The sequence below is a fragment of the Oxyura jamaicensis genome, chromosome 2, assembly GCF_011077185.1.
Source record: "Oxyura jamaicensis isolate SHBP4307 breed ruddy duck chromosome 2, BPBGC_Ojam_1.0, whole genome shotgun sequence".
NCBI classification, from domain to species: domain Eukaryota; kingdom Metazoa; phylum Chordata; class Aves; order Anseriformes; family Anatidae; genus Oxyura; species Oxyura jamaicensis.
In genome coordinates, this window is record NC_048894.1 from 80,365,947 (window position 1) to 80,380,679 (window position 14,733).

At 38.8% G+C, this 14,733-nt stretch overlaps 1 protein-coding gene across 1 annotated transcript in view; it reads left to right on the plus strand.

The window, feature by feature from the left end:
• GMDS (GDP-mannose 4,6-dehydratase) overlaps positions 1 to 14,733 on the plus strand; it is a 408,222-nt gene that overhangs the window by 183,840 nt on the left and 209,649 nt on the right. Inside the window, exon 7 of the mRNA XM_035317561.1 lies at positions 403 to 530. Coding sequence (XP_035173452.1) covers positions 403 to 530 — 128 coding nt within the window. The remainder of the gene's footprint in view (positions 1 to 402; positions 531 to 14,733) is intronic.

Below are 14,733 nucleotides of genomic sequence, written 5' to 3' on the forward strand. Positions count from 1 at the left end.
ATGCATTCCTTAAAATAAAATGAAAAAAAGAAATGGCAACAACAACAACAAAAAAACGTGAGGGTGGTCTAAGATGTCTGTCTTCTTGTGTTTAAGAACTGACATTCCGAATGATTTTCTTTGGCTTTATGCCTGGACTGAACACTGAGGCAGCAAATTAGGAATGCTTAGAAGTCCCACAAAGAAAGATGTTTGCTGTGAAAGTGAAGGTAATGTGACACTTGCATTGGAAGTGTCTTAGCCCACTCAAACGATAAATGATGGCATGGGTCTAGGTAGTATGAGGGGAATGAATGAAGACTGAAAGAAAATGTGATGGGCAGAGCAACAAAGTGTTTCTTGTGGCCAGTTTTTCAAATTATACAGCAATTATACTGATGCTATCTTTTATTCCTATTCCAGGAGCTAACTTCGTTACTCGAAAAATTAGCCGATCGGTGGCAAAGATTCACCTTGGACAGCTGGATTGTTTCAGCCTGGGTAATCTAGATGCTAAGAGAGACTGGGGCCATGCCAGGGACTATGTTGAGGTAAGCTGTGGGCCACATGCGTTATTCTGAATCATCTTTGTGGTGGGGATAATGCTGTAACCTCAGTTCATGATCCACGGAGGGCTATCTTAGGATTTTTTTGCCTACAAAGGCCTGTTAACTTTGTGTAACTCTTGACTAGGGGGCTTAGTTACATAGCAGTCTACCCCAGGCATGACCTGAACAGAAAAATAAATCTTTGGGTTTACATTCCTGTACAGAATTCCTTGGGGGAGGGGACTGACTATAAACTGTATCTATTTTAGAGTATTTCTCCTATTGTTTTGACAATTTGTATAACCAATATTAAGATTGCAGCAAGATGCAATATGACCTGAAGTCAAAGATCCTGCAGGAGGTTGGTGGCCTCTTATTATTATAATGCGGCAAGAATGATGTTTATATTAATGATCAAAGGTCTAACTCATTATGCATTTAAAAAAAAATATCACGGCATACTAGTGATGTCAGTATTGCCATGCATGTACCTGCATACCTGTATCTAGCATTTGAAATGGTTTTGTAGTCAGGAGTTGTTTCTAATTTTATTCTGTGCATCTGCTTAAGCAGACAAACAGACAATACCCCTGTATTGTATTACAAGGAGACATGAATGACCATGTAGGAAATATTGTCTTTTCCCCAGGAGACTTTTGTCCCCATTTTGGTGGTTAAAGATTTCCTGTGGTCATTAGACTATTTCTGTCTTTTAATAATTCCTTGCTGGGAAACCGGATCTGGCTTCAACATTCATTGATGTAGTTTAAAAAGACGATGACTGTTTGTTTTGTTTTTCTGTTTTACAAAGTATGAAGTACTATAGAAGGAAGAAAAGTCTGAGTTTGAGTTTATCATAATTTGAGATTTAAAAGGTCAGGTAAAAGCTGAATTTCCAAATCTTGTTTATGGTCAAAAAGAAATAGCAAGAAAATGAAATGGGGATACCACAACATAATTTTTTGTTCTGTGTAATATTAAAAAAAAAAAAAAAAAAAAAAAAAGTAGCTATATTTCCTTTGCCTCAAAAGAAATGTGCCAAGTAAGCTAAGAAGGTGATTTTCAGTAGCTAGCTGTAAACTTGGCTTTTGGTTCTGCACTGTATTTACATGTAAGATGGTACATATTGGTACTATATGTACCAAGAGAACCGCAAATGTCCTGACTACATCGCCATGAAAACTGCTTTATATTTGTGGATTCAATATTATTTGAAGTAGTTAATCCAGTAAACCATCCCAATCATCTTTTAATTGATAAAGCTATAACTGAGTGCTCACAAAGTCATTTACCAAGGTTCAGCTGAAAGGAAGCTACAGATGGGCCATACAAAATGATCAGTTGCAACCACATCAACATACCTTCCTAAAATGGATAGGATATTCCATAATCTATCTCAAGCTATCTCATTCAAAGATGGCTTGCACCGGATCATAAATCATGAGATGAAATCTAGTGACCTCTTTCATATGGGAAACTCAGAATATAACACTTGTGCGTAGTGGGTCGGACCCTTGTCCTGTGTCCAGAACTTTAAAAGCAAAGAAAATAAGAACAAGTCTATCCAGAAAAATGGCTAGCTTTCAAAGTCTTTGGCCTCCATAAGGAATGTAGTTGTCTGAGGTCTACAACATGAACACATGTCTGTTGTGTAAGTAGCATTCCAGACCTTTCAGTTAACATGTTTTGGGCCTGTCCCAAAACCTTCTGGAAAGAATTCCTCACTAAAATATAGTTCATCTTGAGTATTCCTCTTCCCAGAGAGATACCCCTTCAGATAATGGGAGAGTTATTATCAATTCTCTAATTCCCCAAATATCATGGAAATGTGCTTACAGACATCCTTCTAATGGCTAAAAAAGAGAGTAACTTTAAACTGGAAATAAACAATTATTTGAGGCTTTAATGGGCTGGAAAGTAGGGCTTAGAGATTTAACGTTGTTCAAATAAATACATAGTATGTTAGAAAGCATGATCGTATTTACAAGCATTTGGGGAGCTTCCTTAAGCATGTGGCTGAACACATAGGGATATATCTTATCCTCTCCATATGTATTTTTAAATCCCATGGATATTAATACAAGTAACACATGTGCGTATAGACTAGACCATATACTGTCTTTCCTTTCTCTATATTTTCTTAGTTGGGATAATAATAAAACCATAAATACATTCCTTTTTTTTTTTTGTTTTATAAAACATTATGGGTCAGTTCCTGATCCCATGAAAGCTGATGACCAAACTCTCATTAACATCATGCAGAGATCATATCCTGTATGTAGTGGTGTGGAGAAAGTCTGGTGATTAAAAAGTAGAAGCAGAAGTTTGGAGTTAAAAGTAGGTTCATATTAGGGGAGAAGAGTTGGGTTTAATTAGGTTTATGAACTAATACTTCAACTGCCATATTCAGTAACTGGGAATCAGGTACAGTGGCACTGTGCTGCTGAATAAAAACTGGTGTTTTTTATAGAACACTCGAGAAAGATTTCCATTCAGCGTTTGAAAACAGCAAAACAGAACAGAGTAGACAGCGAACTTTTGGGCAGCTTATCGGTTTGATCCTAAAATTCTGTTAGTAGCTGCTAACATATCTGAAGAAATTGCTGCTGCCTCCTACTTCCCCTTTCTCCATTTTTACTTAAATGTGATCCAGCACAAGTCCCATGGGATGCTGTTATAGATGACGATCAATGCCACTGAATTGGAAGAGGAAAAACAATGTATCAGCACTTAAGATATATGAATCTTCTGAGTCCTTTTTTTGTTTGGTGAGAGTAATTTATACCTTTTATTTGTTGCAGAAAGTTCTAGTAAACCATCTGCTAGGTATTTTCAAATGCTAGTACAACAGCAAGCCTTAACAGTCTGACTCGTTTCTGTGGCATTTACAAAACACAAGGCATCATACACTTTTCCCTCAGACATTCACCTAGGAGTCTTTCATATAGTTATAGGTTCTCACAAACATTTAACTTGGATCATTAAAGAAATGTGCATTAGTCCATCACTGATTTTTTGTGTTTTACTTCCTACATGCTATGGTCCTGAAAGTATATCTGCAACAGCAACCCTAAAATGTTGTTGTTGGGGAAGCAGTAGGTGCATTTATTTGCAAGATTGTAAGGGAATAGCCAAAAAGTAGGACATAGCTACATTGGAAAGCGGGTTTGGGAGAAGAGCATGTTCATCTTTATTAGAGTTCAACAGGTGAGGCCTTTTTTTCTTCAGACTCCTCATTTTGTCATCTGCTGATGCTCAGGTTGTCATCTGCCATTGCATTGTCCACACCTCCATGTTGTCCAGCGAGCAGAAATACTATGAAGAGAACTGCTGCCTCATCGCAGTTTTAGCTGTGTCTGATCCCAACGAATCACCAGTATATTGGCATAGTATACGCTTATTAATTATTGCAGGATGTCATAGATGTAGCACTGATGAATGCTGTAGGTATATCTATCAATATACATTTCACAAAAGTATTTAAAAAAGAAGGCAAAGGTAATAGTTTAATAGCCTTTAAGCGTTGGTACAGGTCAGAAATATTTTCTTTTTCCTTCCATAGAAATCTGGCACTGTTTCAAGTAATAATTAAAGAGAACTCATAACTGACTCATGATTGGCTCCAGTTCATTTACTTAGTGGTCTACTCAAATGCTTAAAATTAAGCATGGGCTTAAATTCATTGTGAAGTCGGGAACCATTTGATATTCCAAATACATGGCAATCAGCTTTCATTAATTTATATTTAAATCATTAAAAAAATAATTCAGAGAATAGTTTACAAATAAGGTACTAAGTTATTTCTGTACAGTCCAACCAAGAACATTAAGAAAATGTTCAAACGGAGCCTTTCCATCCTATTTATATTTTTTATTGGTACTGGTGCTGGTTGGTACTTTTATTTATGATCAAAATGCACAAGATACTGCACAGTCATTTTTACTGCTTAAGCCATTTTGTGCATGTTCAGATTGAGACAGTAAAATCTAATCACCTGCACTGTAATGTCATCTGTATTCAAATCTCCAATTTGCATCAACTGGTTGCTCTTTCATGATTGTTCTTCTTTACTATTCTAATACATAGAGGTTGACCCTTGGAGGCAGCTGTTACCATTTCTGTTGTAGGGAATTCCTTGTATGTTTGTAAGTACATTTAAAGATAAAAAATTATGCACAAGAGTAAAGTAAAATTCTAAATAGTTTAAATAATTTTAAAATCTTTGTTTTTCAATGCTGGACATTTCTGAGGATGAGGGGTAAAGATTTCTGAGCCATCCAAGTAGTTAAGAGCATTTTCTGTGTGTCAAAATGAGAATGTTTTCTTTCCATCAGCTTGGTTGAGCTGGGATAATTAATAGCTCTATTAAGCCAAATCGATCTTAAAAAGATATCCAGTCTGCTCTGATGGATGTGACGATCCACTGCACTGATTATCTTATCACTGCCATCTAGGTGAAGTAACTGTGAGAGTGGGGCTTGTATGAACATTTAGTAGAAAAGCTTGATAGATTGTGCTCCTTTGTCTGGAACAACTATTCAACATTCATAACATTCTTGACAGATACTTGCTGAAGCATCATCTTTTCTAGAGGTGTATGTATCAGAGACAATGACTATCCCAGCTTGTTTTTTTCCTGCCACTCTTTTAGTTCTCTGGGTCTAGTTATGAACTCCGTTGGCAAACTCAAGGCTTGAAATATTTTCTCAAAGGCTATTGCTGAGCAGTACCAAAATGAACTGTCACAAATGATTATCTGATAGTGAACTTCTCCTCTGTGTACATTTCTTCTCCATTGTCCCATGCAAATAGAGAAAGAGATGATATTTAAATGATGTTTTGTTTTCAGTTAGAGCATGATTGGATGCCAGCAAAATGTAGATATAACTCTCAAACATCTCCTTTCAGATTCTGAAAATATGGGCAAAGCCTCTCTTATGAAGAGAAAATGTTTTAGAACAACTGATAGTGCAAGTTTTGCTTTTTAAGTGACAAATAAAGGCTTACATTTTGGTAACTAAGGATGCACAACAAGAGCGTATAATACATTTCTTTCAGCACATGTAGTTTAGATTTGACTTCTTGACTTGGAAATAGTTGCAATTCCCAGCAGAGTAACGCACTATCAGCTTAATTTCAGTTATGCAGAGGATGTCTGCTCTACAGAAAAACAAAACCAAAACATGTCCTTTATGGGGTTTGGTTATAAGGCTCCTGAAGTACTGATGTCTGTAAAAATAATGTGATTCTAAATAACTACAGCATAATCGAGAAAATTCAAACATGCTTTACACACTAACACGCACACACAACCTATATGTATGTGTATGTATGTATACGTGTATGTTTCTGTGTATGGGTGATTTTGGAATCAGACACATTCAAATCTCCATGTTAAAGAAAATTATTTTCAATTTCCACAAACGTATTTTGTGGAAACGTTTCCATCCATGTATGGTGCATGGATGTGATATTTTTCTCTTTTGGTTTGGTATGATTGCTCATAAGAGTTTAAACAAGAAAGAACATAGTTTACTACAGTAGATGTGAATTGTCTCCATATTTAAAGAATAAAAACGAGGAGAGGGTTTTAATTACAGTACGTAGGTGTTCTGTCTAACGCATGTCATATGGTGTTGATTTCCAGCAGCAGTGCCTACTGTAAGTGTTGCTGCTAGACCTTTTCCTTTCAGAAAACTATCCTGATCTGTTTCAAAACTCCCAACACCATTTCCCCCTTTTTACTTTCTTGTGGCCATTCTTTATGTGAGGGGAATATAACTGTAAAAAGATTTTTTTTTCTTATTTACATAAATTTTCCTTTAACTTTCTTTTTCACCACTTTTGTGTTTGACCTATTAGTGTTTTTAGGCTTTACAAAGCCAAAAAAAGAGCTTTCTTCAGCAAAACCATCTGGTTTAGTTTCCTGTGCCTCAACAATGATATGTGTATTATTATCAAGGCCACCCCTGTGGTTTTCTAAGTGGTCTTGTTACAGTGGTGGTCTTTCAATTCAATTGGAGTGATGGAAAGGTTAGACTAAGACTTCTTTCAAGTATAAGGTTTCCAGATTGATAAATTATGTATTGTTGTCATATTTTTGAGGCTGACCCGCTATGCCATTGTTAGCTTGAGTGCACCATCTCTTTAAGTAGCACAACTAATGTAGTCCTCCTGACAAATTCTGCTTTTGCAGCGTGTTGTTCTATTAGACTACCAAATTAAGGCACTTTTCAGAGGTAACTTTAAATGCATTCTGTGTTACCATGATTTTAGTTTTCCGCTATGGCTGGCAATCTATGGAAGAACAAGAGTTCCTATTTTTGTGGCAGGTCTGGAAGGAAAACGTACGGACACTGGCAGAGAGACTATGTAATGTACAGTATATATACTTTCATTGTGTTTATTCATTTGCAGTGGCAATAGAACATTGGGATGAAAACAGAAACTTCAAAAACAGGGTGTTCCACCTTCCAGACAGTCTCATAGTGGTTTTCACTTGGGGCAACTGTGGATGAGACTGTGGGAAAGAGGTGAATCTCACGAGGCAGGTGGGATTGCCTGGGCTGGGGAGCGAGGATACCAGGCAGCCTGCTTGAGGTTGCGGCTGCACCTGGAGGGAAACCACTGCCCCATCACTGGATGCAGCGTGCTCGCTGTGAAGTCGGTTTTCACAAGCTTTAGCAGCAAAAGTCTCACAAGTCTCTCCTGAGTATATGTAAATCATGGGTATTTTTTCTCCCCTTTTTAATCTACATCAAGCTTATGAATTGGGCAAGTTTGGGGCAAATTTCATGGGAATGTTCACATAAACATCCCTAGTCCTCAGCCCTCTGCATGCAGAATTTCAAGTGCTTGCTGTAAAGCAAGGAAATTCTGAATTCATGGAAAAATAAATTATTGAGGTTTATGGGGGAGTTAATACAAATGAAACATATCCTTTAATCAGCTGAGTCACTTCAGCTGAGATTTTTCATTTATTTCTTTGCTCTTTCTCCTATCATGAGTGGGGAAAAAATAATTTAAAAAAAGCAACCAGGTGTGTCTACCTCTGAACTTTACTTTTTCAATTGATTCAGATGGTATTTGGCAACATTCTAAAGAACTGAAAGCATCATCTTTTATTGGGAAATGCTTGGCAACATTAACAACAGGGACTGCTACCAGCCCCACCTATAATAATCCAGGTAGTTTCTCTTTATTAACTGATCTGCGATTTGCAGATTTATTTGGATCTTAGAGTAATGCACCACACTGAGAAAGCTATGTAGCGTAGTTGGTTTTAATTTTAACAGGGGGGAAAAAATCCCTTAAAACAGATCATTAAAATTTAATGAGGACATTTTTAAAACCCCATAATGGTTGAATTTACACTGGAAGTCAAAAATAGTTAATGGTGTTATGTCTGTGTGGTAACATCCTCGCTACACTATAATTGTTTTCATTTGAAATCAAGCCAGTAAAACATTGTGGGCAGTGCATTCCCAGAACCAAAGATTTCAGCCCTCCAATAATATCAGGTCATTCCACTGAAAGAAGAAATCTTTCCGAGGATAAATTAAAATGTCAGGGCTCACTTTTATTGTACTCTAGCTGTTAATATTCTGTATATTATTAAGAAGATGGTTGGTTATCAGCAGAGTGACTGCTCTTTCCTTGGGTAGGCATGGAAAAAAATAGGACTTTTTTGTCGTCGTTTGACTGGGAAACATTCCCCAAACCCACAGGGTGCACTTAATATGCCACTTTTAGTTTTAGCAGAAACGCTTGAATTTTAGCTGTAGGTGTTTTCGGATGAAGCCTTGACCTAACAACCGGCATTAATGGCCCAAAGATAGAGCAGCTGAAAGTTACCCTTGGCCTTCTGTGGCTGACATTAGACTCTCCCCAGGGGGGGCTAACTTAGTTACCAGGTTAAGCATGCGAAGAAAGCTTATTGCTGTCATGTGCGTGACTCCTCTCTTCCTCTGAAAACCCATGCGATTTCTACAACAAAACCAATTGTTGGCTTCCTCGGGAACATGAAGAATGGCGCGTTTGCAAAGCAGATGAGCAGCCTTAGCATTTTCTTTTTCCCTGTCCCCAGTCAGCTCAGCAGCGTGGCTGGGATGGATTGCCTGCAGCCCTGGAAGAGGAGAATTAAGTAGGCAGTGATCCCCAAAGTTGTCCCGGGCCTGCAGCTTACAGGAGAGCTGTGTATAAAACAGCTGGTGCTTCCCTCAAGTGCTCTCGGGTGCTTCCTCCTTCCTGCACGTGGAGGCTCGCTGGTGCCGTGGAGCCCAGCAGCTGCCCTTGCCAGAGGAACGATGCATGTGGCCAGCGAACTTGCTCACAATTTCATTGCTTTTAGCAAAATCAGTGGAGTTTCTTAGCGATACTAAAGTTGGTGGGCTGGATATCTGTTTTCTGCATTTTCTGCCATGCAGTGGGATTAAAGGATCTCCGGTGCTGGATTTGAGGAAGTAAGATCTAGGGGGGAACCCCATCAGCTGATATGAAATGTTACCCCTGTCTACAAGTATAGATGTAGGTTTGTTGTTTTTTTTTTATATAGAGTTGAATGCACTTGGCACATTTCCCTTTTTTTTTTCCTCTGTTTTTTTTGTGTGTGTGTTAAAATGGCAGGGCAAATTCTATTATTTGACACCTCAAAGAACCAGGACCTCCAATTAGGAACCCCTAATTAGTTATCTTTAAGTAACACATCACAAACATGTATGTGATGGCAGGGACTGCTGTGCCCTTAGAAGAGATGGGTGCACTGAACAAATTTCTTGATCCACTGACGTTACTTACATGCATGCAGTTCTCCTATAAAAAGAACAGGCACCATTATGGAAGATACGTTCACTCTCAAACTTTGCTCTTAATAGCAAGCTTTGTACTTTTTAGAAGCTGATCTTTCTAGTGCAAGTTGTGTGTTGTTCCTTCTTGATCTGCAAATGGGTTTGATTTTATTTTTTTTAATACCAAAAGATGTTTTTTGGTTTTTGTTTTTTTCTTCCATGCACACTTTACAGATTTCTTTAAGCCATGGCAATTGCATTAGTAGAGCATTAATTCTTACTTCTGCCTTAACCTCTAACATGTGAAATGTATTCTACACTCTGTTTGTCCAGGTAACTTTAATGCTATAAACACCAGGCATGTTGCTTTTGACATAAGGAAAAGTTTTTACAAATCATATAATTGTGCTGTGCTGTGTGTTACTTTGCAAGAAAAAGTAATGCTTTGTGTCGCTAATGCAGTATTTTCTCCTTATGTAATACAGGCATATTTTCCACCTCACCATTAATTTACTTTGCTGCACTTATTTCCAGACAAACCTTACTTTTCTGTATCTGGTGGCAATTTCTCTCTTCCTCAGAGGTGTTTTAAATTCAACAAGCATAAGGTTTTCAATAGATCAGATTCATGCTAATGGAGAAAATATTGACAAGGGAAAAATATGCAAGTTCCCTTTTCATTTCATTGCCAATATTATTATTGATATCCAGGGTAGATGTATATTAAATAATATATAAATAAAAATACTACCCATTGAAAACTGTTCATCTCCCTGGTTATAAGTGAATCTCAGGTTGTTGGCAAGGTGGCAAGAGGCACGGGAGAGGTTGGTTATTATGTGACATGTGTGCGTGCAGGTGTGACAGGTCTGTCTTCCAACAAGGGAAAGCCCAAAAAGTGCTGGGCACTGTGCCTTGTAACAGTATAATCTTCTTGTTGATGGCAGTTGTCGAGAGCAGGTTGGGTTTTAATTCGGACCGCAGCTGGGAAATTGCCACTGCTCCTATCTGTGTGCGTTCCATGTATGCATGTATAATGTTTTATTTTGGCCCACGATGCCTCGTAAACTTTTCCAGTGACTTCTGTGCCGTAACAGTGGAGAGGGGCCTTCTAAATCGGTTATGCTGGTAGCAGAGATCGTCCTGATTTGCAAGGACCAGTCTGCCATGGAGCTTGCCTGGCCCTGCGCTCATCCTGGGATGCAAAGATGGAGCTTGGGGTTTGCCTTAGGAGACACTTGCCCAGACTCACTGCAGTATCTGCTGTCTCATCTCTAGGAAAGTCTTTTTTTCTTTCTAAAGCAATTCAAGACTAGATGAGTATTGATTAAAAACCATTGCTGGTCAGAGGTTTGTGCAAGTTTTGATGGTCTGAGCACGCTTAACGAAATACTTCATACAATGTGTAGCATTTTAGTGGAGTTTTACAAATGGGGGTGCTAAGAAAACATTTTCAAAACCAGGCTGTTGGATCCAGACAGCAATAAAGGGTGAGAGCACACCCTTAAAATGCTGGTTTGCCATGGGGCAGCTGGGCTCACCAGGCGTGAGTCTTACGAGGATTGTAGGGCTGTGTGTCCCTTCCTTGCCCTCCTGGCAAGCCTGAGGACCGAGTGTACTGCAAGCCGACTGCTGGAACTGGTCCGGAATGAAATCTTGTGCTAATAATACGATTATTGACTTCAGTGGGATTGACTTCATCCTCTGCGTCTTACATTTATACGTGGGGAGGCGGAGGCTGGCAGAAGAGAAAGAGGCTCTGTGCCCGCAGTGGGTTACTCAGTACACCTGTGATAGGGACAGCCAGTATTTGGCTCTAAAAGTGACCTCAGGAGACATTAAAATTCCATGTAATATGTTACCAGTGTAAACAGGAAGTGCAATAAAGAGTTTTCACCTGGCCTGTTCTCTGCCAGTTTTCAGCCTCAAGTATGACAGAATGATGAAATTGGTGCACAACTGCCCACTCCTTGTAATTAAGCCAATTATACTTTCCTCAAAGAAAGCTTTTTGGTTGCTGATTTTCATAAGGTCACATCTAAAGAAGGGCAGTGTAAAAACAACAGGCACATGTGTAAAAGTGTAGCTGGCTGAAGAACAAGTCTGAGTAAAAAGTCCAACCAAAAGTAAATTAAATTAATCATTGTTACCACATTCATTTTGGGGATGATTACAGAAAATAGTGTTAAATAATAATAGAATCACACACATCATTTGCTTTTCAAATACACTATATGGTGGGGAAAGAAAAGCCTCAGTTACCTCAGTTGAATTTATTCATATGAGGTTTCTAAACAAATTGTGTAATGAAATTGCATGCTGATGATAGGCATTTGATGCACTGATTTGTAGCAGTCAGATCATTTGAATACAATGCGTCATAAATATTTCAAGCTGGGGAAAAAAATCCAAATTCTGAAAACACTATTTTAACAGTGTCTTGAATAGTTGTTTATGCTCTGTAGTTGCTTGTAAAACAGCTGACTCCAACCTAAGTTGATAGTTTTATTAGTAGTATCTTAAAGTGATCCTTTTTGCCTAGATGGGGGTTTTCACTGGGATGCTGGTTCATATAAAGTCTGTTTCACTGGAATAGTCCACTAACTTGTCACTACAAATTTTGGCTGTGTTAGTATTAGAAAGTACTTCTGGACCTTACAGTGTTATTACGCTTTCTTGGAGGGAAGAATAACACAAATTTTTATATTTCATGAAGGCAGATAAAAGCTGGAAAATAAAACTGCCTGTAAACAGGAGCGTTCAGGCACAGGATGAAAACTTGCATCTGGAATCCCACCCAGAACCAGCTCTGCTCTCCTAGAAGGAGCACTTGGCTGGCAGAGCAAAGGAAATTTACACTCAGGAGGAGCATAGCTGACACTTGTCTCAGAGGAAAATACAGGATGAGGTTTAAGACCCTAGTTGGTAAGCGAGCACTGTGGTCTTGTCACCTGCTCCTATACCCCAGTGGGGAAGAGGGAACCATCACCTGCTATTGGACTTGAAAGGAGGCCAACCTTCTCCAAACTAAGTGGGACACACCATGAGAACACACAAAAAACAGCAAGTATTTACATTGTTTTGACAATTTATTTTCTTAAGAAGTCATGAGAGGTGAGAGAAGGGTGTGTTCAGCAGAACGCTTTGACTTGAGAACTTCCTTTAACAGTAATTTGACTTCTGAAGCTCAAAGGGACTGGCTCTGCAGGAGGTCCTTTAGTAACACAGGAATATTCTGCATTTCTGCAAAACTACTGATTTTGTATTGGTCATGGAGAGCCAGCTCAGACATATCTCTGTGGTACTCACCCAGGAGGGGAACAAGACAGAGAACACAAGTTCCTTGTGTAGCCCACCAGCAAAAATAGGCCTACCAGCTACCACTGTTAAAAAACAAAGACCTTTTTTTTTATGGATAATAAAACTAGCCATTGTGGCATGAATCAGACTGAGAACATATGATAATTGCTTCTCAGTTAGCAGATGCCATGATTAATGGTCAGCCAGCAGCCATCTCTATCCTGCTGCTTACCTGTGTGGTGGTAAAGGCTGCAGCTGGGCTGTGGCTTTCACTTGTACATGAATCTCACCAAGTACAGTAGAAATTTCTACCAGATATCACCCTGAAACTTAAAAATGAGTACACAGACGTCTTTTTACTAATGTCTTCAAACATTCAGTTTTAATGTTTTTAAAGATGATTTCTTCCTTATGTGTCCTCTTCTGCTCTATAGCACTTGCAGGTGCCTTAGAACAAGCCTGCGTGCTGATGTTGCTGTTTTATCCACCTTGTGTTGGGGAGAATGACACGAGTGCATAGATTTGTCCTCCCTGGCTTTGCATGGGGACTGCAGAGGTAGCATCTGAGGTGTTACTGAAATTTTAATAGGAGTGGGTGCCAAGTCTTTAACACAAACGTCCTTTTTGCTAGAGGTTCAGTAGGCATTAGAGCCTTACAGGTGTCAACAAATAAAAAGTGCCAGGCTTTGTTTAGGCTAAAAGCATTTTGCTTTTCAGTTGCTGAAACCTCACTCTCTCCTTTTGTTTGCCATAAATCCTCTAGTTCATGTAGTTAGAAGGAAAAAATAATAAAAACTGAGTTTCTGTTGGTAAAAAACAAGTACAAGGGAGGGAGAAATCAGACTATTTGAATTAGTAATTAAAAATACTTTAAGGAAAACAATAAAGTTACTTGTTTTCATTAGAGTTCCTAAGTGATTGAGTTTATTTACCTGTGCACACAAGATTATTAACCAGAAGTATATACAGTAGTATTCATAATAAGCTCGCCAAGTCATCTGTCCAACAGAATTTGGATTAAAACAAAACAAGAAAGTGAAGAGGGCCTGAGTAAGAGAGTAAGCTTGCCCATAGAAACATTAAACCTTTATACTTGGGCAGACTGGATTTGTTTTTCAGTAGCTTGTGTTGTTATGATGTTTGTTGCTTTATTTAGATGAACAGTTTGGCTCTGGTTGCCTTTGTTCTCAGCACACAGAAGACTTGGCACATTGCATACCGTGCATGGTACAGTTAGAGAGGGAGACCTGCAAAAGGACATCCACCCGAGGCGGATTGGCAGACAATAGCAGAACATCCTTTTCATTGAAAGCAACTCATCAGGAAAGCATTGGACCTGCCTCTCTGTATTTAGCTGAATGCAGATGAGAGGCATGATTAACACTAATGAGTGTCCGGGGATTTATTGTTTACTTAGAGATAAGGCATGGGCTTCCTTCGTTGGCACTTTCTGCCAAATAGTTTGATCCTAGTCCACTAAGCCTTTTATTATTTGTTGTTGCTTTTTTTGGTAGTGGTGGTTGTTGCTTTAAGTGATTCCTTCCACCAAAATCTTTTCATCACTTGGGCTTTTTTATTTTTATTGCAAATTGTCTGAGCTGTTTGTCATTTGGGCCGCAGAAGTCTGGAGGTCCTTTACATGCATCACATGTTTCTGCATCCAACAGTGCTTTTTCTGTTCAGTGCTTGCCCTCCTCCCCAAAGCTGAAATAAATCAAAGTAGGTTGAGACTCAGTCGCAATAAATCAAGACCTGTCCAAAACTGGAGCCTGCCCAGTCAAAATGTCATAGCTTGGCTTTCACTGAGGATTAATTAAAGGCCTGATATAAAGCCCAGATGTGCTTCAGGAGAGTAGCAAACTGCCTGGTGGTGGCTGTACTAAAAACCAAGTCTCCCCACGAATCTGCCCACCCAAGAATATGGAGGAGGATAAGGCTGAGGAAAGGGAAGAAGGGAGGGGAGGGAAGAAGCAAACTGAATCAAGCATGATTTTTATAGCATCTATGTTGGCAGAAAACAAGACAAGCTCTATGCTAGAACACCTCTGAAAAAATACAAAGCAGACGTGTATATTTCTAACAGCAGTGAAGAACATAATTGTTAAAATGTTCAGCATTAA